At 42.2% G+C, this 25,778-nt stretch overlaps 1 protein-coding gene across 1 annotated transcript; it reads right to left on the bottom strand.

The window, feature by feature from the left end:
* Positions 1-1,206: 1,206 nt before the first annotated feature.
* ANXA13 (annexin A13) lies at positions 1,207-24,026 on the bottom strand. The gene is made up of 12 exons (XM_054273357.1): positions 23,949-24,026; positions 23,699-23,773; positions 12,381-12,513; positions 10,042-10,136; positions 8,218-8,388; positions 7,200-7,233; positions 7,039-7,118; positions 5,794-5,862; positions 5,476-5,577; positions 3,477-3,552; positions 2,517-2,629; positions 1,207-1,326 (listed from the first exon to the last, which is right to left on the bottom strand). The coding sequence occupies exons 1-12, from the start codon at positions 24,024-24,026 to the stop codon at positions 1,207-1,209; spliced, it is 1,146 nt and encodes a 381-aa protein (XP_054129332.1).
* Between the last annotated feature and the right edge of the window lie 1,752 nt (positions 24,027-25,778).

Genomic DNA, 25,778 nt, shown 5'->3' with positions numbered 1-25,778 from the left:
CTTTAAAACGCCACAACATCCTATTACACCTGTGTGAGACACCAATCATTGTTCTCAAAAGCCACAAATCTCTCTCATCTCTCATTTATACTGCCCCATCTTATAACTGGGTGGCCAGGTGTTGCTGCTGTGACATTGATCCAAGAGGGGAGAAACAGGCCCAGTGCTTCAGAAATGCTGTTTTCAATGGGAATAGGATGGCAGCAGTCATCACACCTCAGAGGGCCTGAAAGACCCTTCATCACGTACAGTGGTGGAGCACTTCAGAGGCAGAAGGGGCCAGACAAAGAGAAACACTCATGGACCCATCTCCTTGACCTAAATTCTTCACTCTCTTCTTCTTAGTCATCAGGTTCTGTTATAATTTTTTTCATGTACATCTTCTCTCATATGATGATAAGATCTTAGGGCAATTCAGGGAGGAGGGGAACTCCAGTGGTCTCTAATTCAAGCTCCTGCTCAAAGCAAGGTGAGCCATGAGATCAAACCAGGAAATATCCCAGGATGAAGACCATGCCCAATGTCTTCCTCTTTGGGAACACCATTTCCTGCCTGACATCCACCTCAGGAAAGACCCTCCTCTTCCCCTGTGATGCTCCTGCACCATATCCCAGGATGGTGGGGACTGCAAGTCTCTCTCCTTCATGGGATAATTTAGGAGGTGACTGCTGAGAGGGCAACTCACGAATCGGGAAATCACTCTGGCCTTCCCTGTTGACAGCAGGACTTTAATCAGGGCCTGACTTAAATCATTAATTCACAGCCCTCAGGTTGTTTAAAGAGCTGTGATAATGAGCTGAGAAGAAATTACTGTTCATTTTCTCTTGGCAGGACTGTAATGGCATGACATGACATTCATTGAATTTAGGAAAGAGCAGGGATAATCTTCAGAATGAGAGAAAGACAGAAAATCTATCCAGAAGAAACAATGACAGAAGATTCCTCCACATATGCAAACACAAAGAGGTCAATTTATATCTAGTTTTTTCAACATGTCTTTATTGCTTAAGGGCATTTGGCAAGACAGCCATAACATAAACCTCATGTCCAACATTACTTGGCAACATATTTCCCAGCTGGAAAGAAAATAAATTGAATTTTTTTCTTTGTGCTAATGCCACATTTTTGGATGGTTTTTTTGGATGGTTTTTTGGAAGCTAATCAAGAGATGGCTGCTCAGCGTGCCTCTTCATTCTTGATGGGCTTTCAGTGCAAAATTGCCAGCAGCAACTTTCTGAAGTCCCCAGAGGTGTCAGAGCGGACAGCTTCAGCTAATGGCTTCTTGTACATCTGTTGGAACTTCTCCTTTATTGCTGGCAGGTCGCTCTGAGGAGACACCAAGAGCCTCTTTAGAAGAGTGGTGAATGCTTTGAGTAACCTGCCCTGCCCCTGCCAGCACCCCTGGGGTCTGATTCAAGGCCCACCACAGGAGTGGGAGTAGGAGAGGAGAACGCAGGAGGTCTAAAACTCTTGGAGGACTTGGAGCTGAACATTTGAATTCGAGGTAAGCCCATGTCAGATGGTGGTGAGGGGATGCCAACTGTGAAGAGGGCCTGCGTGGAAAGTTATGCCAAGGCTGGGAGAATTTCTGCCCAGTGGTGCTGTGCCAGCACAGCCTTGGTACTGGAGAAACTCACACAGTAATGATGTCTCAGGGGCTCCTGAGGCCATCCCCTGGTGGCAATCAGGGAAAGAGGCATGTCCCAGGAGCATGGCTAAAAAAGAGTGTTGTTCCACCCAGAGAAGTAATTTTCTGGTTACTGGTGGGGGAGAAACAAACTTCTTATCTGGAGCTGTCCTGTAAAAAAGCACCTACAGCACAGGTCTGATCTTCATCACAGTGGGTTTTAAATGTTATAATGACTGGACTGTGTCTTAATAGAGACAATACCCCGGAGCCTAATTTTTCTCACTGTGGATCATTGAGAAATATGTTTTCCTTTCATTCCTGTGAAAGGCTCCTCCTCTGTGTTGATTGAAACAGCCCTGGGGTTACAACCTACACAACTTACAAGGAATGCTTAAAGATTGTCCTTAAATATCTCAAATGTCTTATGAAGTTTTGTGCTTCTTAAAATGACAGTTAACTCCTTTGGCTTTTTATTTCTCTTCCCTCCTCCCCATCTGTTTTTCCCAGCTGGAATCAGAGAAAATTGGCAACATATGTTTATAAGCAATTCTCAAATTGGAAACTGCTGCTTTATCATTAATTAATTAGGAATTACTTCTACACATCCTACTGGGGCCACACCTCCCCATGGGCTGGTGTTAACCAGGTACAGTTGACTCCACTTGAAATTGCCTACATGCTTCCTGGTTTAGTTCCTTTGAAAACAGAAATAGATGCAATATCAAAATTAGAGGTGCCTGGGTACAAAAGCAGAGTGTGACCACTGATGTCACTGGGCTGAAAAGGGTTTGCTGAGCACATGATCTACCAGGACTCACTCCATACCCTCTACATTTGTGTTCTCCCAGAGCTGATGTGAGGAGTTACAGGACACAGGGTACCCTACCTCAGCCCTGGTCACAAGGATGCGAATCAAGGTCTCTTCATCAGTCCCAGCTCCTTTCATCGATTTGTGCAGAAGCGTGGCAAAGTAACCTGGGCAGTCTTTGGCACAGCTGACTAAAGAAAACAGTAAGAGGCCTCATTATACTTGTACATTTACAGTTTGTGATACAACTTCAAGCAGAATTAAATAAGTAAGAAAAGGAAACTCTAGTGTTTATGCTTAGACATATGAACTGGCAGGGCTTTTATTCTGAGACTGATCCCCTATCAGTATGCAAGGAGAAATCTTGGAGTCTGAATGGGGATGCCCATTTTTCCACAAGAGATTACCAGCACTGAGTACTCAGCCATTCCACAGTGAAAACGACATGAATGAGGATGAGCATTTGTCCCCATGGGGTTCCTCTGGCCCATCCATTCTTGGAGTAGCTGCTTGTTGTATTGCACTAAATAGTTTATTTAGCCATTTACAGCTGCTCACTCTGCAGATCACAGGAGGAAGGTCCGTGAGAGCCTAAATTCAGATGGGTAACAGCAATACAAGTGAGGCAGGGCACAGGTTTAAGTACTGGTCAAAGCCAACCCTAGTACTAAATTGCTGTCTAGGACCCTGAACATTTTTGTGGTGGCTGGCTAGCACACTTCTCATGGTGCCCAAGCATCTGCTGAAAGTTATCACCGGCCATTGTCCCAGAGGCAGCTTGGAGATGGCTACCCTGTGTTAGAGAGCAAAAAATTCAGCTTTTCCTGTGGAAAGGATCTGTGGGTGGCAAGTTTCAGTTTTAAAACCAAGGAGTCCTAATCACTACTGAAAGCTGTCTCTTTTTTCCCTGGCAGATATGTTAGCTCAGTTTAGGGGTAGCTCAATGGCTGTTGCCGGGCTGTGCACAGACCCCCAACGAACAATGTCAGGTGACAGCAAGAACTAGAAAAGAAAAGTCTTGAAACGATTGCTTTTTACCTAGAGTCAGATAAGCCTTCTCCAGATCTCCAGATGTTTCACTTTTAATGGATTCTTCTATGTCCTTCCCACACACCTATGAGAACAAAAAGGAGCCATAAAAGCTTTTGTCTGTACATGTCTTCCCACTGTCAAACCAGCATCAGATTTGGGACCCAATGGCAAAAGGTCAATCCAGATCCTTTAGAGCCTTTCCAAAGGAGTAATTTGAGGTAAATGAAGTTCTCCTCACAGATGCACTGTGACCCACAGGAGAAGGTCTGTGCAGCCAGGTAAGCACGGTGGTGAAGGGATGGATAATCTCCACCAGGCAGTCCCAGGTATCTGACAGCCTCTAGGACAAAGGAGCTGCAGCTTCTTCTTGACTGACCCCTGGTCAGCAGAAACTGTTCGAGCTTTCTCTAGCCCCTCTATCAAAGGCTCTGGATGGCTCCCACATAAATAAGATAATTTTTGGAGCTTTACCAACTCTGTGAAGTTCTGTTACTTATTGTCTTTGGCTTCGCAGGCAAAGTTTACAAGCACCGCGGTCGTCCCAAAGTTTTTGTATTATTCTGTAGGGAATTGGAGAAGCAAACTGTCTCTTCAAAACAGAGCTTACCCTGACTTTTGTGAACTTCAAGAACCTCAAAGACTTTTACTTTGCTCTACTTTGCGTATCAGGATGTTCCTGCATGATTCAACACTGACTTTTAGGTCAGAGCTGGGAGACTGTGTGTACAAGGCAGCAAGAGCACCATGTGAGGCTTTAGGGCTTAAGTTCTGCAAAGCACCAACCTGGTTTAGATCTTGCCCTGTGTATTTCTCCAGCTGAAGAGAAGGGCATGTTTGCAAGATTTGGGCTCTAATCTTGGCCTACTTTGAGTGCAGCCAGGCAGGATGTGGTGGATTGGTTTGGGCAACCTGATCTGCTTGGATTTAGAAATCAAAAGCCAAGGTAGTTTGGCAGTTGAGCATTTAACTGAACCCCCAGGGTTTGGGCCACTCCAAGGGAGAGAGTATCAGTTTGTAACTGGGTTTGTTCTCCTGCCAGCAGCAGCCCAAAACTTGGATTAAGCTGCAAACATTTTTGTAGCTATTGGTTCCTTATTATATTGACATTGAAACGTGGCTTTGACTTGAGCTCTTTCCATCTTCAGTGCCTAAGGCTGCAGTTTTCTGATTAACTCAGAGTCTTCCCAGGGAAGTTCAGGACTGTGAGCCAGAGGCTGGAGGGAGATCCTGAGAATGTCACTGCTGAGCTTCCCCCTTGCTGCTAGGAGAAGGACCTTGGATCTCCCATTGCTTTGACTTTCAGAGGTAATTTTCAAACAAGATATCTCCATATCAGGTCAGGTTCAGGCCCAGGCACGAGTAAAATGTCCCTGCTGGGTGATGCAGGGAAAAGTACTAACAGCCAGGATCCTGCTGCCTCCTTTGCATTATGCTTGGAGACAGGGAAAGCACAGCAAAGCACCTGCACAGGCCATCTGCCCAGTGTGGGCAGAGAGGAAAAGGCTGGAGATAAACTTCTCCTCAGCCAATATGAGTGTGTGAAGTGGTGGAACAGGAGGAGATACCTTGCCAGGGTCTGTTTAGGAGAAGCAGAAGAAAAGACCAGAAAAGCAAATCCTTCCTTCAGGGCAGGAGTTTGTGAACCTGTCCCTTTGCTGCAGGAGGGGGGTACACTGTCCTGCAGCTGTGGGAAGGAGCAGACATGGTGACATTTATTTGGCTGAGTATTGTGTAGGTTGTGAAGAGGAATGGGATCTTCACTGGCAGAAGATACAGCTTCTCCTGCAAATCACCTATTTCTGTATGCTCAGGATACAGTTGTGTAAATATGTTTTCTGACATTCTTAAAGCATTCAAGAAGTTATAAAATGGCAGATAAAGGATTTTCCACTCTACATAGAATCATTTATGTTGGAAAAAACTCTTCAGATCATTACATGTCATTGTAGGATCTGCACCTATATGTCAGGGCCTATGCAATGTCCATTGCAGAAGATAAACTCACCTTTTCATAGGCTTGAAAAGTGGCTCTCAGCTGGCTGTAGCTTCTCTTTGCTAGGACCACATTGAAAGCCAGCTCCTCTGTTCCCCAGCGCCCTTCTCCTGCCTTCAAAAGCACATGTTATTTTCTGGAAGCACTTGTTCATACACAGTAGAGACATGAAGTCAGCCAGAACCCTTGATCCATGCAGCTCCAGCCCATGCCCCCCTTGCTCCTCTCCTTGAGCTGCCATTGCCCCTGTGCTTGGTTTGTTTAGTCCCCCTGAGGCAGCCCTTGCTGCACAGCAAGGGGAAAAAGGGATTTTTGCACAACTGCACTTACTTTATACAGATCTGAGGCATCTTGCTCAGCAAGCTCTGCGTTGACCTGCTGGGTCTCATCTCGGGTTGCCTGCAGAAAAGCAGACAACAGTAAAAAACACCCAACCAAGCGCTGGTTTTGTTTCAGCTCACAGATATTTGTGTATCGATGGCCCTGACAGATTTTTGGGTTGGGGTTTTGCTGCCATCTGCTGACAGGAGCCTGGGGATGGGCACGGTGTCACCCCCTGGGTCCCTGAACCCTTCGTGTGGGGTTTGTGCCCAGCTTTATGTGCTGTGTACCCGGGCCCTAACGAGATGGCAACGCTGCTGCCCCTGGAGCAGGGAGGGGCCCAGTACCTGCAGAGAAGGTACAGTGATGTTTTTAACAGGGCTGGATGTGCCCTGGTGACTGTGAAATGTTCTCCTGACCAACCTATGTACTCTGAGCATTCACCAACACTGCCATCCCTGGGAGAAATCATCGATGAACAAAAAAGCAATAAATGTATTTGCCACTCCTGAAAGTTTACAGGAGGTTGGAAAAAGCTACACCAATGATTCCCAGAATGACAGTCTAAACTGTGATGTATTTAGTGATGAGACGGTTATGTCATTAAAGCTTCTTTTATTTATTCAGTCTTTTCATTTCCCAGGGCTGTCAGATCAGACTGACCAACACATTGCACTTCTCGATGTGCTCCTATTTTTCTTAGTTATAATGTGTCTTTATGAAGGTGTTGATTTTTTGCTTTATTTCATGAAAGGGGTTTATAATAAAATGTATTCTAATGGAAAATAAGCTTTTTTTGACGAATGAAAAACTAACATAACAGCAATCTCTTTCTTAGTTGTTCTGTATCTGAATTCTGAAATCCTTAGCTGAGATGGAAATAAGATTTTGTGGTTTAGGGCAAAAATTCAGAATAGTGGGGCCATGACCTCGAATGAGTATTCTAGCCTTTACCATGGTATAAATAACAGTAAAACAATCCTGTTTTTTTCAAAGTATCAATATTGATATAACTATCTGTGGCTTCATAAACAAAAATGGTACATAAACTGAAATTGTACATATTAAAAAGCCATAGATATGAAAGGCTCTTATACTGAGGAATGCCTTTGTTTACTGTAATTACCTCATTATTATATTACATATCATAACTGCATTATTATAAATGACAGACAATACTTATTATGGTTACTCAGGGAAAAAAGGAAATGTCTCTGTCAGGCAGCTGCATTAGAGGAAAGTCCCCAGCCTCACCTCCAGCACCATGACTAATATCTTCTGTAGGGAGCCACTGGTGTCACTTTTAACATCAGACTCCAGATCCCTGTCAAACACTGGGAAGAAACAAAATCTGTGAGAGTTCAACCAGTGAGAAAGGATTTCAATGACGGCATTTGAAAGATAAAACTACTTACAACGCTTGTAGGCCTCCTTTATGTTTACAATTTCCTAGGAAAACAAAAAAATAAATAAAGTAATAATCAAATTAATAAATAAATAAAAGATGTGTTATTAATTAGTAAGTAAATGAGCAAACAAAACACCAGCAAGTCAGCACCATGCCTGTAGTGTGTGATGTCACTGTCATATTTTCTGAAAAATCCCCTTACCCAGGATTCTTCTCCTGGGAAGCTGAGAAGCCTCACAGAAAAACAATATTATCCTCATTTGCTTCTCCTCCTTGCTGCTTTGGGATGTAGTTGGAGATTGTTTATCCAGCATGTGAATTGTTTTAACTTAATGACCAATCACAGTCAAGCTGTCTCAGGACTCTGGAAGGAGTCACAAGTTTTTCATTATTATTTTTTAGCCTTTTGTCTGTATCCTTTCTCTATTCTTTAGTATAGTTTTAATACAGTATTCTTTAATATAATATAAAATCTTTTAATATAATATAAAATTCTTAGCCTTGTAAGAATATAGAGTCAGATTCATCATTTCCTTCCTGCCACAAGGGACCCAGAAAATACCCCAGTGTGAAGTGCAGCATCCACAGGGGTGGGAGAAGCTATGAATTCCCAGTCCCCATTGAGGACAGTGCTTTGAGGGGTGCCTGACTCATGCAGGTGTCCCTCTGGTTTTCCCTGCATTTAGGCAAGAGTTAACTATTTTCTTTTTCACTAGGATCATGTTCCTGTACCTCTGAACCATCAGAGCAGTGCCAAAGCTGCCCTTTAACATGTATCTGGGGATTCTTCCCACTGGTGCTGCCTCCGTGCCATCCAAGGCAGGCAGGAGCAGGATAAAGGAAGGAATGTGAATTTTATTGGTCTTAACCCCTGTTGGAGTTTCAGCTCTAGTATGGCAATCTTACTGCTGCAAACACTGGCAAGAGGCGTTTCAGCCGCAGGAGCTGGACTGATCCCTGCTCCTCCTCCTGCTGAGCTCCCGGCCCTGCTGCCCAAGGCAGGTCCCACAAGGTGCTGCCCTGACCTTGTTGCTCCGAGTGCACAGGATCTCAATGAGCAGCGACTCGTCCGTCCCAGCTCCCTTCATCGCCCTCCGAAGCTCTCGGGCCTCGAACTCGCAGGGCAAGTCCAGCAAAGCCAGCACAGCCTTCTCAAAGTTCCCACTCAGGTCTCCCTTCAGGTCCTCCTCCATCTCCTGTGGGGACAGCCAGGAGGGTTACTGCAAAAGCTGAGGTGACATTAGAGGATTTCTTAATTTGTTTCAGGAAATCAAACTACTTAAAAGCTCCTTCTGTGCCAAAAATGGACAAAACAATTTTTAAAAGGCCTTAAAATTCAGACTTTTTTTTTTTACAAAATAAGATCCCTTAAAATTTTGGCTTTAGATTGACTGAAATGATTGTCCCATCTTCAAATAGCAGCCAATATTAGTCCAGTTATGACTGTTACCTGTGTAAAAAAATCCAAAATAGTGTTTTGAAAAACTTAACAGGAGTTTAGTCTGAAATAAAACGCAGAAGCTTCCTCCTTTGAAAGAGCTGCCACACATGGAATCAAAGAACCTTATCAGTCAGTTTTGGTTAAAACTGACTTCCTGGAAAAAGCAGCAGATTTCTGCAAGGTGCTTTTGTGCCAAGCAAACAGCATTTTTACAGACACATACCCACATCAACCTTAAATCAAAATTCAGTAAGACTCTGGAGGAGAGCTGGCCTGTGCATGCTGAGGATGCCAGCTGAGGGTGCATTGGAACTCCTGTCTGCAGGTAACATTTCCTGCATTGGCAAGGACAGAACACTGACTGAGAAGTCCAGCTCTATTATTCTCAAGTTCCTGCTTGCACAGCTGCAGGTGAACACTCAACTGCTCAAGTCAGAGGCTGCCATCTGTGCTGGAGCAGTTTCAACACACACCCCACAAATGCTGCAAGTTCCTGGAGCAGCAGGAGGGACATGGTGCCACTTGTGCCTCCCGCCCAGGAGATTCAGGCTGCCCAGGAAGGCAGAAGGGTGGCTATGAGCTGATGTCACTGTGATGTTTCAGGGCATTTGATAATTTCTAATGCTTATATGTATTAACTCTGATTATAGAACAACATTATAGTATTTGTAGTAACCAAAATCTGTATCATGCTTGCTGTAAATTTTACATATAGAAGGCTTTCATTCATCTTCAGTGCTGTCTTATTTAGACTGATTAATAAGCAAGCAGACACTAAGAAAATACCAATTTAATAATAAAGTCTGCAGGATTCAGCAGTTTACTGAAACAATATTTTAGAAGCTTTATTTTTCATACACACAAAATCATTAAGGCAGTTTATGCCTTCCGCAGAAATCAAGTGCCCAATGAAACTTCTGAGTTTTGCAACATGTTCTACTTCATCACTGGAAGAAATCAATTAAGCTTCTATTAAATTCTTCTATTAAACTCAATAAAAATAAAGTTGTGCGAGATCAAATAGTTTCTCTGAATTTGCATCTGGTCTAAGTGGGACTCTGACTTATAATTTCGCTTTTACATTAACTTCTTTTTCTGAATGTGCTGAAGATGAACACAAGCTGAAATATTTTCTGTTTCAGTTATGAATTATTTTCTAGCTCTCCCAGCTTTGATTAAAATGCTCTGATCTGGTTAGGGCTGACGTCAAGAAGATTCTGAGGCCTAAAATTAAAAAAATATTCATGATTTTTGGAGATAAAATAAGTTGCTGAATCAGAAAGTAACTGCTGTCCTCCTTGCCCTTGCATTATGCACTATGCCCTTGACATTTTCAAAAGCAGAAGCCTGGAGGATGTATTTTGAGAGGCAGTGGTTTCAAACAGAGAGGACACTTATTTCAAAATACCTTGCTATACAATTCCTTGTACTTCTGTTTTATTTGTTGTCTCTGCTCCAATGTTCGACTTGATAAGACTTCAATAATTTTTTTTTCATTGGTTCCTGAAAAAGAAGTTGTGCATAGGGATTTTATAATCAGGAATCTAATGCAGAGGAAAGAAAATGTGACCTCTAAAGAGAAAAAAAATTCCTGTACATATATCCCCAGTGGTTCCACCTTTATGATTTGTACTATCTAAGATTCTTTTGAGGATAATTTAAACTGTAGTCAGCTACAATATTCAATAAAATAAAATTTCACCATCTCATGCTGTTAATAGCAAAGAAATTGAGTTTTCTGTTTGAGAAGGGCAGATACTGCTCCTAAAATCAGGGTTATGCCAGTGCCCACAGGCTGACAGACATGTTTTTAGGGACAATGCTTGTTTGAGCAGTCCCAAGGGATCAGCCATCAGATCCAGTTTGTTATGGCATGAATGCTGCGCTGGCACAACAGAGTGAGGGCAGTGGGGCAAGAGGCCAGGCAGGCAAGGATGTGCTTGAATCAGCTCATTAACCTGAAGCCTGGATCTACAGCCTGTTAAAAATTGGTTTTAATTTTGCTGAATGGAGTCAGGAAAAAGGACCTGGAACCAGCCTGAATGGTCTCAGTCTCTGCCAATACTGTTTTGCTTGTCAGAAAGCAGAGTGAAGTGGGATTGTGGGATGCCCAAAGAGATAAAGCTGTTGTGCTGCCCATCCCAGAGGGGAGCTGGACATGCAGCCCCTCTCCAGGGGAAAGCCCTCATTCAGCTTTGAGCTCTAACTTATGCAATGGATTGAAAAACCTTCCTAAAGGCAGTGACCTTGCTCTTGCACTTCTGCTGCCCTCTGCCATATAAACAGATGTTTGCACATAAAGAGATGTTTGCACTAAACAGAGCTGCTGGAAGGAATTTGTTACAGCTAAAACGAGACAGGACCACAGTGGTGATACCTGGGTGTACAAAGGACACAGCAGGGCAGCTGTGGCACTGGCACAGGGGTTAGGGTTGCACTTCCACCTGAGGACCAGCAGATGGACTCGGGCATTATTTCTTCACGACAAGAAATTGAGAATGTGAGCTAGGACAGACACATGGCCTGACTCGTGATGGGCACTGCCCAAATGCCCACAGGATGGCAGACCAAAGGCATCAAGACATTTGCCAGGTCTGCTGATGCCCACACATCCTGCTGGTGGTCACTGCCCCACACTCTCCTTGAGCTCTGCCATCTGATGCCTTTGTGTGGCCATCTCTGGGCTTTGTGCTGTGCCTCATCTCAGGCTTTTAGGAGCAGGAACCAACAAGGGTTTCTGAGTAGCAACCAGCACAAAGGATAAGGATACAAATTATACTGGTATTCAGCAACAGCAGATATGTTTTCATCCCTTATTACCACCAGGTACATGGAGGACAACTTTAGGGCATCTTGTTCTTCCTGCTTAGATCCAAGGCAGAAGGCATGGTCCAATTTTAGAAGGAATTCTGCTCTTGTTTGATAACATTGGGTTAAACTCTCAATTAGGAGAGTCCTCTGGCAACTGTCTTGAAAGGGCTCAGTTGGTACAACAGGAATAGTTCCTAAAACTCAACAATTCACTGGCTGATTCTGGATGTCACTGCCATACCAGGAAGAAATGCTTAAATACATATTAACTGTGCAAATAACTAGAGTGAATTAATAACTTATTGATCTTGTGTGCTGCCTGGATGTTCTTCCTTTACTGAACATTGTCACCTCCATGGACCTTAGGATCCCATGAAACACTGTGCATTCCTCACTCACATCAGTGCAGTCAGGCTTACTTCAAACTGACTCAGAAAATGCTGAAGGACAGCTATTTTCAGTTAAAAATCACTGGTGAAAGTTGAAATCACTGTAAATTCCTGCAGCTGATGGAGCTGCAGTGGGCACAGATGAAATATGCAGGCGATGATGTCCTTTACTGGTCCCTGGAGACCTGAGAAAGGATATCTAACCATGACCTTAATCTAACCTGACTAGCTGGACCCTCTGACTGTCAAATTAGTCTTGGCAGCTTGATGTCCCTGTCACAGGGAACAAATACCATGTTTACCCTAATGCTCTGGAGACATGCAATTATCAAATTAGATCTTACCAATCTTTGAGGAGCAAGCTGCCTTCCCTTCCCATTTATCTTCATAGGTGTGAATGTTGTTTGAGTCAGTATTTGATGGAAAGCATAAAGATTATACCTAAAACTGGTTGGAACAGTTGGTTTGCCTAAATTCATGTATATGCTTTTTATAATCTTGATCTGCCCTTTGCACAAAGTCCAAAAATCTCCAAAATCTTTCTTACCTGCTCCTTTGCAGGCACTGTGAATTTTCTTGGCATCTTGCTCTGCATCAGAGCCATGGTGGTGGCGGTGCTTGTGGGCTGACTGTGAGGAGACAGAGACAGCAGAAACATGAGAAACACATGGGAAACAATTCTGCATTGAATTATAACAGTTTGGGCCAGGTCCTTGCTTGATCTTTGTTCACACTACCTAAACCTTGAAGTTCAGGCTGGGCTTTGCTGAAATACGGTATCTATCTCTAGGGTTCCTGGAATGGATCCACAAATTGCTGTCACCACATAAAAACCACAGTGGTCTATACAACTTTGTCCCCATGTACCATATGTATATGTATATGTATATGTATGTATGTGTATATATATATGTACATATATATGTATGTGTATGTTACCCTACATAACATGTCACCATATGACATACATGACCTATAGAATTTTGTTCTGCCAATCAGTTCTGTCTTATTCAAAGAATTTAGGATAATTTCATACTAGACATCTTTATGCCAGATCAAATATTATTGGTTTGTACCACTTTAACAACAGGCCTCTACAAACACCTTGGCAGAACCAGGACCTATCTCTGTAGTACATTTTTAAGTACTGTGAACACTCCCAATCATCTGGATAAAAACTGCTCCTGAAAACCTTTCTTGTATTGATGCATTCATGCAAACAAGATAATTGGAGATACATAATGTGATAAAGCTGGGGTTTTTTGTTGTTGCTGAGGAAGTGGGTTTTGCTTTTTTTTTTTATTTTGGCAAAATAATACATGTGGCTACCTCAAGCTAAATTTACAGGGACAGGATAATAACTCAAAGTCCACAGCCACTGCAGCAGTTTACAGCCTGACATATCAATGTAAACAGAAAACCATGCCTGCTCCTTGTGATCTGAGTTAGCTGTTAATCTCCCAAGCTGTGAGTCGCAGGGGCTGCAATGCTGGTACACCCTCCACTCTGCTGCTTCTCAGAAAAGAGTAGAATTATCTGAGACCACAATGACAGCAACAATTTCAGCTCCTCTAACACAATTACTCAAATATTTTAAATGCCCAAACTCTAAAACAGTAGTAGAACAGAGGTTCTGGGCCTCTAAGTCAAGCAGCACAAGCCAGCATGCACACCACAGACTGGGGGTCTAAGTGGGCCCTGGCAGTGCTTTGGCATTTCCATTTAAAGAGCAACATGTGGATCGGGCTGTTTGTTTGCAGGGCTGCCAGGCACTGGCACACCACTGTTAATTCAGAGTTGTGATACTGCAGGGCATGGCAATCTGCTTTTAAGCCCTTCTGAAAATGCCACCAGCCTGCTGAGAGCAGAAGAGGTTAAATGGCTGATTAACCTCCTTGTCTCTGGGGGTACCACAGGGCAGAGGCCATTCCTGAAAGACATTTGGCATAACATCATTCTGCTTGTGGAATAAAGATAATTTAGGCACATGGCTGTGGGCCGTGCTCTACCACATGCCCATCAGGCCAGGGAACATCAAGTTTTATTTACAAGTACAGATACAGTCTGAAAGTCTGTTTGTTGGTATGCTTCAAAAGTTTCAGGCTGTCATCTACTAGTTCTGGTGAAAGAGCTACAACTCTGGCTAAAGGGATCCTCTGTCAAAAGGCAAAGGGTCAGCTCTCAAGGAGGAAAGCTCAAATCCAGTCCCTACACTGCTTTACCAATGTGCCTTTGTGATTGACTGAAGCCATTTAGGTACCTGGCTTTTCCAGGTAGGATAGAACCTACTGCTAATGGTAGCTGAAACACAAAGTTATTTTTACTACTATAACAATTAGTGAGGTAAAATAACAATGTAATAATTTCATCTTTACAGCACAAGGTAACACTTTGCCCCATCATTAAGGCAAAAGCTTTTAAAGATGTATCCTGCTGTATTCTCACACAAATTTTCCTAAACCTTTCAAACAAGATGGAAATAGTTGCATATAGATAACTAATATTTTCTAGTGGAGATTTTATTTAACAGTCTTCAAAGAGTTTCCCAAGAGTTTGGGTCAAAATGGAAAGGGAAAAACATGAAGTTAGAAAGCAGATGCATTGATAACTATTAAAAATGAATTCCAGTCACAGTTTTCTATTCTGGCAGAGTGTAGGTGCTTCTTCAATGGCATCATGTCCAAAGGAAATGGACTGACAGGCTGAGAGAGCTGGGCTTGGTCAGCATGGAGAAGAGAAGGCTCCAGGGAAATACCCCTACTTTGGCTCTGTACTGTTAGTGTGCCTATGGTAGATCTTGCTGGCTGTGTTAGGCACCCAGTTCTGAAGTTGTTCTAGAGTTGTTTGCATAGCAAACCAAAAGGACCAAAGAAGCAGCTGAAAAAACAGAAAAAGGGGGAAATTTCTGTAGCACAAAATACAGAGAAAAGTGCTAATGTATCAAATGTAGATATTTTACTACTTTGTAGTTATCCAAGTGCTATTCTAATTTATAGACTCTAAGATTCCCTGCAACAATAAGAGTTGAGAACTGTTGCTTCACATTCACTGCCTCCTAACCTGGGACAGAAGTGGGATTGTCTCCCACTTTTCAGACCTTCAGCCTGGACAGAAACACCTTCACAAACACACAAAGGCAGGAGCTGGTTTGTCCTGTGCCTTGCCTTGCCCACCAGCAGTGCTGGGCTGTGGGAATTGCCCTTCTCATGCTGGTGCTGCCTCTGCAGCTCCCACTGCCCACTGCAGGGCACGGCCAGCCCAGGGCAGGACTGGGAGAGAGTGGTTTGCTCTCTCATGCCCTGATGGATGGTCAGTTATCCCCAGGTTTAGGGAGCCCCTCACTCCTAGGTACAACTGGCACTGTAGGTGTTGTGTTTGTGTGTGGCACAGGTGCAGCAGGCAGGAAATGGCACCACCAGAAACTGAAATAACATTGTAGGTGTTTGATTATTCATAAAGACATGAACACAGAAACATTTATTTTCAAGGCAAAAATCATGCAGGAAGGAATGCCTGCTTCAATGTTCAGGACATGTTTGTTTTAAAGCACCAGAGGAATTTATTGAGTCAGCTCTGCTAAAGCCTCTGTCTTCAAAAATGTCACTGTAAAACACTAAATGATGCATCTGGGGGATACCATTCTGTTACTCCTGTGTGAAATACCAGGGAAATCTGACACTGTGGTAAGTGACTGTCAAAGCCAGCTCCTGGGTCAGCTGAGAAGCACTGGCTAAAATTCACTTCTTTCTGAGTCCCATCCTTGACCTTCCCACTGACACAGCTTCCCAATGCAGGAGAGGGAGAGCTGTGCCAGAGTTGTTTCAGAGCTGTACTCCTTACCCTGTGGATTTTGCCAGGTGGATTTTCCTGTAAGTGATACATGGCAAAATCAATTGATGTTTAATACCATTTGTAACCTGTAGTCATTTTTCTTCTAAAAATATGGGCAGAACCACTTTAATACAGTTATTTTTTAGAGTTAGAATTTAGATTAGATTAGATTAGATTAGATTATATTAGATTAGATTAGTTACTGACTTAGAAGTATTCTAGCAAATTTTGTGAGAGCATGATGTGGAGTCTGAAATATCAGGTGGAAAGACTGCAAACAACTTTGAAGCTAGGGTGTAAGGGAACTTGTTTTCACAAACTGGTCCAGCTCCATCCACTCATTTATTTAATTTTCTTCTCATTCCTCTCCTATAGTTCTATATTAATTAAGGTGACCAGAGTTCTGATGGTAAAAAATATTCTTTTCACTTCTAGCATAGTTGTATTTATGGCTTGTGTCAGCTTGTTTTCTCTTATTCTGAATAGCTTTTGTCTCACTCAAGTATGTTTTAGACAATAACCTGTTTCCCTTGCAGCTTTGGCTAAAATTGCCACAGATTTATTTATATTAAACTGGACAGTTTATAAAAGATCTAAGACTAACTTGCTTTGTTCTAACTTGTTTTAAAGCACACCAAGTAGTTTTTGCTACTATAATTTACGTCTGACTTTAGGGAGCTGCAAGATGAGTTTATAGTTGAAGATGATCTGTAATGCTTAGAGAAGCTTTGTAGATTTTCTTTGATGTTTCAGCATGTGGAGCCCTTATGGAGCACAAATAAACAGTTTAGCAAAGGTCAGCAAACCCAAAAGGATGTGGTGGGGGGGGGAGGAACAAGAGCTCTGATGGATTCAAGGCATCAGGAGAGGCATTGGTAGGTTGCTGCAATACATTGCAGACACTCCTAAAAATCTAGAGCTTTCCTCAGGTTACAGACAATTAAGCTTGCAGTAGGTACAAAGTCCTCATCTGTCAGTAGACAAGAACAGAAGTGCTGCCATGAACATGTCAGGTAGTTTCCTGTATTGCAAAAGAGAGCAAAAACAGCTCTCTGAAAACAGCTGATAACAGCTTGAGCAATCACAGCTATTTTTCCATTTCCATGATCTCACGCAGATGCCACAGGGCTGCTCAGGAGCAGGTTTAGGGAGGAGTTCTGTCAGAACAATAAAAAGGAGCAGCTGCTCAGGGTGCTGGGCACCTGCTGCAGCTCTAACAGAGGTTGATGCTGATGATGTACATGGAGAAATGCAGGCACAGACCCTTAAAGAAGATCACTAGGAAGAGCCAGGAGTGTGACTGCTGACCAGAGCAAGTGAGATCAGCTCCAGTAGCTGCAGGCAAAGCTCTAAAAAGAGTTGGATTGATGCAGGTATGATGAGTGCCTGCTCCAGTCTTCATTTTTGCCAGGTACAATTTATGTGCTTTATTTAGTGGCTGTCTAACTTCAAGCTTGTCTTTGGCTGCTGTTTAACAGAAATAAAAATTAAATCTAAAAGTGGCAGCAGACAGAAAGGGCAGACTGACCCAGCTGTGCTCTTTAGAGCATTAACTCATACACTTGAGTGGGATCAGGAATAAAATTTAGGGCAGTATTTACTTGTCTAAACACAGGTCTCTGGTGTTGTTAGAGATGTCCCAGGGTAAGCTGCCTGCTATCAGACATCAGTGGTCTCCTGTGGGTCTGCACCCATCAACCTGGTGTGAATATCTCACATACCTGAGAGCATCACCAGTGGATACTGGGCGTGGGCTACACAAACATGCCAGAGTTTTTCCACCCATTTTCTTCTTCTTCACATATATTTAATTATGTTCAAAAAATGCATTGGAGAAAAATGAGGTTTTAAAAAGAATGGCATAAACTAGTTCCATGTGCATCAACCTGAGCTTTCTTTTCTATCAAGCAGGGGAGCACCAGCAACCTCTCTGCCTGATTTCCCTGAGATTTAGAGCTCCTGCCTGCCTGATTTTGGTTCAGCTGCTCACTGCAGCTGAAACAATTCCTGTGATGGGCACAAGCACAATGGCCCAACACTGTGTGGATTCTCTGGTGCCTTAGAAGGGTTGAAATCATGCCTCAGTCTTTTGTTCAGGGGATTTCTAATAAGTTGCTCTGTTCTTAAGATTTACAGAAACATCACAGGCACTACTAATTTTGAGATAAGCACCTTGCTATTAAATTAATCTAAGGCTGTCTGGTGGCTTCCAACGTTTTTAGGTAGGATAACAGATATATCCATATTGCAGCATCTTGGATCATCTCCCATCCTGTTTGTTTGGGAAGCCAAGTCCCAAACACTCCATAATGTCCCAAAGGTGAGGACAGGAATACCAGAAAAACAAGCAAACAAGTCAAAACAATTGAAAGCCCACCCTAGATAGGAAGCTACAGAAGCTGTGGAGGTTTCTCAGTTCTCACCACGCACAGCCACTGAGCCACCAGTTCAAAGAGCTTTGGGGAGTCTCCAGCTAATGAACCATCTCTCCAGCCCAGCACTGTGAGAGCTGCCAGGACTGGTCTGGGCAGAGCTTCTTACTCTTCACAGACATTTAATTATTGCTCTAGGCAATGGTTAAGTGAGCTGACATCTCAACGTGCCTTCCAGGTCTGAGATTCCTGTCTTTATCTTTTGTGTGGAGAAGGAAATTTATTTTCTCCATGTACCAGGAAATATTCCAAACCATGTAGTCACCCTGTTAGCGTAACAAACACCAGCACCAGGGTGTGCATCTCATTGGTTAAACTGTATCTAATCCACTTGGGTCACAGAAAACAGCTTTTGGCAAATCAGCACCTACATGATTAATTTTTTATAAATACACATATACTCAAGATTAATTATTTATCTTGGCAGAAGTCTTTAATGAGCTATAATGCAACTGGAATCCAGGATTAACTAGACTAACAATAATGACTAGGGAAAAAAGAAAAGGACATGTGTTCTTAGATCTTGTGGTTAAACCCTTCTAGTACATCACATGTTGTCAGGATAACATCCTGTTATCAGAAAAAACTCTCAACTCCCACCCAGTGAAGTCTTTAAGACAACTGAAACCTCATCACTCATCTCAAGCATTTCCATCCTTGGAGAATAATAAAACACAAGAACAAACATAGGAGTAGGCTGCTGCATTTGATCCTGATCTACTTCCAAAGACAGACTGAAAACATGATGCTACATTTTACTTCATCCATAGTCTGTTTTACTAAATCAAACATTCCAGTCACAAAAGGTTGACCTGCTGAGAAAGCTCAAGACCATCAAAAAGAAAGGGCAAAAAAGCAGATAAAGCCCATTTCACTGCAGTGTGTGGGGTACTCCCATGAGAAAAACTTCCAAATATTACAGCTCTTTAATATAATGGCTAAGCAAAAGAAACAAAGAGCAATTACTGGTAGGCAAGGTCAGGTCTCATCTAACTGGGAAAGGCCACTCAGGATATTTCATCATTAGCAGATGATGTGTTCACTATCTCCTATCATCCTTCCACCAAAGTAAGGGATTCTTCTGCAAGCTCTTCTTCAGTAAAGTTCAAGTTCTGGGGCTCAGTCATTCAGGTAGAAATTTCTCTGAAATGTAAACAGACTTTACATGGCTTTAACAGGCACTAACATCTAAAAGCAAACAGCTATGGCATGCTGGCAGCAGGGCTGTATCAGCAAGCACTGGGGTTTGTGCTGGGGTAATAAAAAGGTGGGGCTGACAAACACATTTTTGACAAATGAATTGCCAAAGTTCAACCTTTAAGAAGTGTCCTTTTGTCTGCAAGGTTCCTTCTTCACCTGTTTTGTAAAACATACCTCTCATTTTTGTTTGTTTGAGCATTTTTCTCTGTCAACCACAATATGCAACTGAAAATTTGCCAACTGCCTCCTTGCCTGCTCAGAGAATGGTATCAGTGTCTCCAAATGCCATCTGCCAGCCAGGCTGTCACTCTCCCAGATCCTTGTGGCTGTTCTGTGTCTAACAGCTGCATGACAGCCACACACACTGTCAGCTTGCTTGGTCCTGATGGTTTGATGCTATCAGGATCAAAACAATTTCTATATGACTTCTATATTGGATAATACAATATGTGTAAGTTTTATGGATTAGTCAACAGCCTTTGCAATGACTCTGTTACTCTTTCCAAACTGAGAGGTGCAAACCTTATTTTCTACATCTGGGACTTAACCTGCAGTGACAACAAGATCCCAATAGAACCAGTCACAGTTACTTTTTCCTATTACAAACAAGTGGCAATAGTGAAGATAATTTCTCTGACAGTTATTTAAACTGCAAAATTAAAACCTTCTTTCTTCTACAAAGTTTCTAGTAGCTGTTAATATACCATCTATGATTATTTTTTAATCTAATTTTTCATACTTATCACCATGACAGAGAAACCCACAATTAAGAGAAAAAAGCAAGTTTGGGGTGGTTCTCTCATGGCTGAATTAGATATTGTCCAGTTTTTGTGGCTGATGGAACACTTTAACAGAGTACTTTTAAAATCTGTTAGCTACTAGGGCAGCATGCAGTGGGAATGCCAAAGCTGCAAAACTGCAGCTTTTATTTCTAGAGGGCTCAATCCAGATGCTTACATAGAGACACCTCTGATAGGTGTGAGCCCCAGCACCTGAACAGGGCTTGCAGAGGGAACATGGGGCTGACAAGGACCTGACTCACCTGGTGGGGCTGCTGAAGCCAAGGCAGGAAAGGATGCAGGAAATCTTCAAAGACACCATGCCTGTAGTTAGACATGAGTCATGCCTCACATCACTTCCCTTGATTACTTATCTTGCAAATGGAAGCCATACAAAATGCAAACAAATGGTTTCATTCACCACAGATAAATCAAGTTTTACAAGCTGGCAATAATTCTTTGTTATGATGGGGGCAGACTCCTTTTATTTTATTGACCATATTTTACTGACTTGGATAATGATATATTTTGCCTCTTTTTTCAGCTGAAATACCAGATTTTTAACTCAAGTGTTCTTATGTCTTATTAAAAATTTGACACCTCACTAATGATGACTTTTGATGACCTAACCTTGATGGAACTGAAGTAAATTCTTGTGTATGCCAGCATGAAAGCTAACATGACTTAAGAACATCTACACAGGGCTCAAATCCATGGGCACAATCCTTGGGAACATCATGCTCAGCCTTGCATGTATTTTAAAGCTCAGTTATTCAAAGGGACAAGAACTTGAAGGGTGTTGCACCCCAGCAGGGAAGCCCCAAGATGACATGCTTCACCCCTTGGTCCCTTCATTGCTTCTAAAATGCATCACTGCAAGACATTCTATCTAAACACCATCTGTACATTCACAGACACACAGAAATGCTGTTACTGTACAGACAAGTATGTTTAGTGTCCAACAAACCAACTGTGCCTACAGAACTTGGAGGTTTGTGTGTCCAATACCTTTCTACCTCACAGGAAAGAGGTGGAGGAAGTTTCAAGATACTCCTGGATCAGCTGAGTCACCTAAAGCAGCAGTTCATATACCACAATCAATGGGCTGTCTTGCTTCAGACACTAGTCATAATTAACAATAAAGGCAGAGTCATTTTCTGGATAGTAACTGTTGAAAATTTTATATTATTTGAAAGTAACAAAGTTCTTGCTTGAAGTAAGTAGTTAGAGTTGTGGGGCTACAAACTGAACTTTATCTGAACCATATGGCTCTGTTGTGTAAGTCAAAGATGGATTACAGAGAAATCCAGAGCTAATAATCTCATAATTAAGAGCAATAAAGATAGATTGTAGTGAAATGTGAGCAACCAGAACATTAGTAATAGAATAGACAAAGTTAGCAGCTTAAATATTACTTAAAAATTGGTGGCTAGAGCAGACAGCCCATTGATTGTGGTAATGAGCTGTGACAACCATACTCCAAAGTGGGATACAGAACTGACCAAAACCCCCACCAAAACCACCTCAGGGCATGTGAAGATGACCATGTAGCAACCCTCTGGTAACAAAACAGTGAACCAATATTGAGGGAGAAGACTCCCAATATTACCATTGGTCTGGAGTGTTGCATGAGGAATGGGGAGTTTAGATTGTGAGGTTTTACTTGCCAAGGGGTTTCTTTGATTAGGGCCCCTCTTTTGAGGCACCTGAGCTTGAGCTACCAGATATCACAACTGATTTGTGCCAATAACCCACCTAATGAAGATGAGAGCCTAGTGAAAAAAACTTCTTTAATAGCAACAACAGAACTTGGTAGAGTATATAAAAACTAGAGAGTTAAAATTAAACTCTAAAACCCCAAACTCTAAACTTAGAGTCCAGATACTTTGCATTTTTTAATGTTTTTACAAAACATAACCGCTTGACCTATTTGCATCATGTAAAACATAAATGTAGCAACTCTGATATTTCAGACGGGTTCTGGTTTTTTTTGCCACAAATGCATCGTAATTTTTTCATGGGTAGCCACTTGTTAGCACCTACTACAGTAGCACTCACATTCTCAGATCTAAAAGGAACAGCAAATATCCTGGATAGTAAGAGACCGTGGAAATGAAAAGAATCTGCCACAGACCCTCCCCAGTGGGGGGTAGCTAAACAAGAAGTTATTTCTGTCTTCTGCTGACTGTGGGCTTATGGCCAGGGCCTGAACAAGAATCGCCTGTCCCTGAGCCCTGCTCTGCCAGGGGAGGCAACAAAGAGCAATTGTGGAGCTTTGTGATGAGATAATAAAATCATGCTGTGGTAATACTTGTGCTAGGGAAACATTTCTACAAGGATAGTAAAGTTTATAGGCAACAGAGAAGTCCTTGTGAGTTTTGTGAGCTTAGGCCCCAGAGGGCTCCTTGGGCAGATATGTTCTCCAGGTAATACTTACTTTTTGACCTTCAAGTTGTCAAACCATATGGCCCACAACAACCTGCCATCCCCTTATACTAGAGTCCTCCCTGGAAGAAGGTTTAGTCTGCTTTGCAATGACAAGATGAAAGTCAAGGGTGTTGAAGAGAATCTCAACAAATTTGAATTAAAACCAAAGAACTCACCCAACCCCAAGGTTAATTAAACTCACAAACACCACGGAATCATGCATAAGCAGTCTTCACGGATTTTTGAGAGACAGAAGATTTAAAAATATTTACACAATTTCACGTAAGTAAAAATCAATCAGGCTTCTCAAATCATAGAATGAAAACTATTGTTGCTATTCCCAAATTGTCCCCAAAGCATCTTCCTTATAGCAGAGCAGCTATTGAGATTTCCAGGTGGATTGACTCTATTTGTGTTAATATTAAGGACATCAGATAAGTTTGATACAAGACTGCAAACTAATTAAGAAAATAATTAAGAGACTTTAAATTGCAAAGGATGTGCAGCTGAAAACACTGATTGGAGGAAAAAAGTTCTGGACCGAGTTCAGAGAGCAAAAAGCAGATGAAAATATGCAGATTTGGAGTTGTAATGTCACATCAGGTGCAGCTCTTAATTGGGAGCTCAGTTTCCGAGAGAAAGGTACACTTTAGGGTTAGTTGGAAAATTGTTCTGAAAGCATTTTTTTCAGTAACATTTGATACTTTTGTTCAAAGTAACATGTTCAGGAAGATATGAATTTTGATGAAAGCTCAATTTTAAAATGAGACATTCTGACAGAGCTGAAAAGTTCAATTTTAACATCCACATAATGGAAGCTTTTCACTGGAGAATGGTTAGCTTTCAATGAGAACTCCATTTAAAAACGATAGTTAAAAAAAAGTTTTAAAACCTAAACTCATTTAACCAAAGAAAATACCTCATTTGACAACGATGATTCCTTTTATATTTCTCCCAGCAGAAGCTATTAAATAAAAATTTAACTTCTGAAATTTCAAAGCGGATAAAATTCTGTTTTTGTATTATTCAACAGAATGAAACAAGCCATTTTTACCCAGCTTTCTAGCACCAGCATTGACCACAAAAGAGTAGCTGCCTCTGTGCATTGCAGAGCCTCCCAAAGCCACCATAAGCCACAGCAACAGGTGCTGCAGCAGCACAGTGCCCCTTGCATCCTCCACAAAAGAAGTTCTTACTGGCTCATCTGCCGACAAACTGGCAGCCCCTACGGCTGGTTTCCGAATATCCTCTGCGAGTTTGTAAGTCTGGCTCTGGAGGTTCAGAAAACACAATGTATGAGACACTCATGAGCCTGTGGTTACAAAACATGACATTAGGAGAAACAGCAAACTGCAGCTGGAAAGCTGTGGCAACAAATTCTATTTTATTTTCTGCTCTTCCAGAAGCAGTTCTCTGATACAGACGCAGCCATTTCTCCAAGATTACCTGTAACTTCCTAGGAACAACAGAGAGATGCAATTCCCAGATGAGTCTGGACTGAATGATGGGATTCTCTTCCAGCATGGGGTCACCCCTGTTCCCACTGTAGCCTGCAGCACAACTGTGGGGTCCTGCACCCACATCCAAACCACCCAATCCAGCACGGAGCTCACTCACACACCTGCAACAGCTGCCTGAGCTGCAGTGCTGTGATCACCCCTGCCACGGATACACCCCCTCTGGACAGTCACAATGTGAATGGAATATGTTTGCCCTGCACTGCATTCCATGTGAAAGGCTCTCCAGGACCCCCAGGAGATGCGAGATGCCTGCTGACAGCCCTATGATGTGTGTATGTGTCCTGTGCAGCAGGAGCCTCCTTGGCTGTGTCTCCTGGGCACAGCTGGAACTGCTGGACACAGGCAGTGCTGCTGATCTGCTCACTCCTCTCCCCTTAGCAAACAGCCAGACTGCAAAAAGATGGTGTGGAGATGGGACCAACATCCCATTCACAGGGAGACAAAAAGCTCCTTGGATCTGTAGCTGGAACTTTATGCAAATGGGGTGTATGCAGGGCATGGGGTGTCTTGATCACTCTGCCAAAGAAAGCATCCTGGGGAGCTGATCCAAAAGCATCAGAACCTTGGCATGTCTCCAGGCCTTGCTGAATTTGGATTTAAGAAATAGTTACATGATAATATAAACCTTACAGAAACTCACTTTGGCCTGTATCTGCAGGCAGGCTGTCTTCTATAGATACATACTGCAAAACTGCATGAATTCTGCATTCAAGGAGAAAATGCACTGCTGAATAAATATTGTTTTTATCCACTAGTTTCAAAATTGGAGATAAGACCCCCATCTTCCTCAGCACAAGCTACTTAACTTGCAGAGGAACTAATTATTCAGAGCTGTCACACAAAAGTTCGTGTCAATCAAGTCATTTTGATATTAAATGTCTTCATGCAGACAAATGTTACCAAAAATTGTCTCAGTCAAACCTCATACAGTAATTTGATGCAGTAAATCCCCACATTGGATTTTAATTGGGACATTCTGTAAATACTACACTTTTAAATTACTCCTGTCCCTATTGTTCTGTGAGAAACACCCAAATTTTGAAAGTATTGGCCTTTGAGACAGGAAGTTTTTCATATTTCTTTAGGGAATTATTTTAGTGTTCAGAATGTTCCAACACAAATTTTCTAAACTAACTAAAATTAGTTTTTCCAGGACATCCTGTGCATCATTTCTTTTTCTCAAAATGAAAGTGCTGCCCTGTTTAAAGGAGCTTTAAAGCACTCAGGACTTGTGTGTGGCAGTAATAATTTCATTATTCATGTACTGTTACGAAGCAATGTAACCAGCTGCATACAAATTTCCCCAACAAAGTAGCTTTTGAGTTTAAATCTTCACTTGCAGCTGTATTAATGCCATATAAAGTCAAAATTGACAAAAATAAAACCAGGACATCATTGCATTCTTGGCAATCCAAATTAAATAATTACTTACATGTGAACTGCCCATTTTTGCTTAGCCTGAGTGTGGAAGGTGCAACTCCTCTGCTCTTCAATAAAACAAGCATGCAGTTGGAAAAGATAAATACTACCTAAACCTGGGTTAATCAATAACTGCAGACATTATTTAAATTCTAGTCATTGCAAGGTGGGGTGTATTCATCATTACATGGTGGCTTTATTGTCCCCACTATCTAATATCACATCCTGTTGTGTCATGGAGCTGACTGCTTTCGCCAAGGAAAATCAGGATTTCACAATGTAGGCCTCAATATTATACATACTGATTTATCCAATTGTTATTACAATGATTTAAAGC

This window comes from Melozone crissalis, unplaced genomic scaffold (assembly GCF_028551555.1).
Source record: "Melozone crissalis strain CALT ecotype California unplaced genomic scaffold, PUWL_Pcris_2 ptg000002l_1, whole genome shotgun sequence".
Taxonomy (NCBI): domain Eukaryota; kingdom Metazoa; phylum Chordata; class Aves; order Passeriformes; family Passerellidae; genus Melozone; species Melozone crissalis.
The sequence above is the reverse complement of the archived record's forward strand: the minus strand, read 5'-3'. Positions and strand labels throughout refer to the sequence as shown.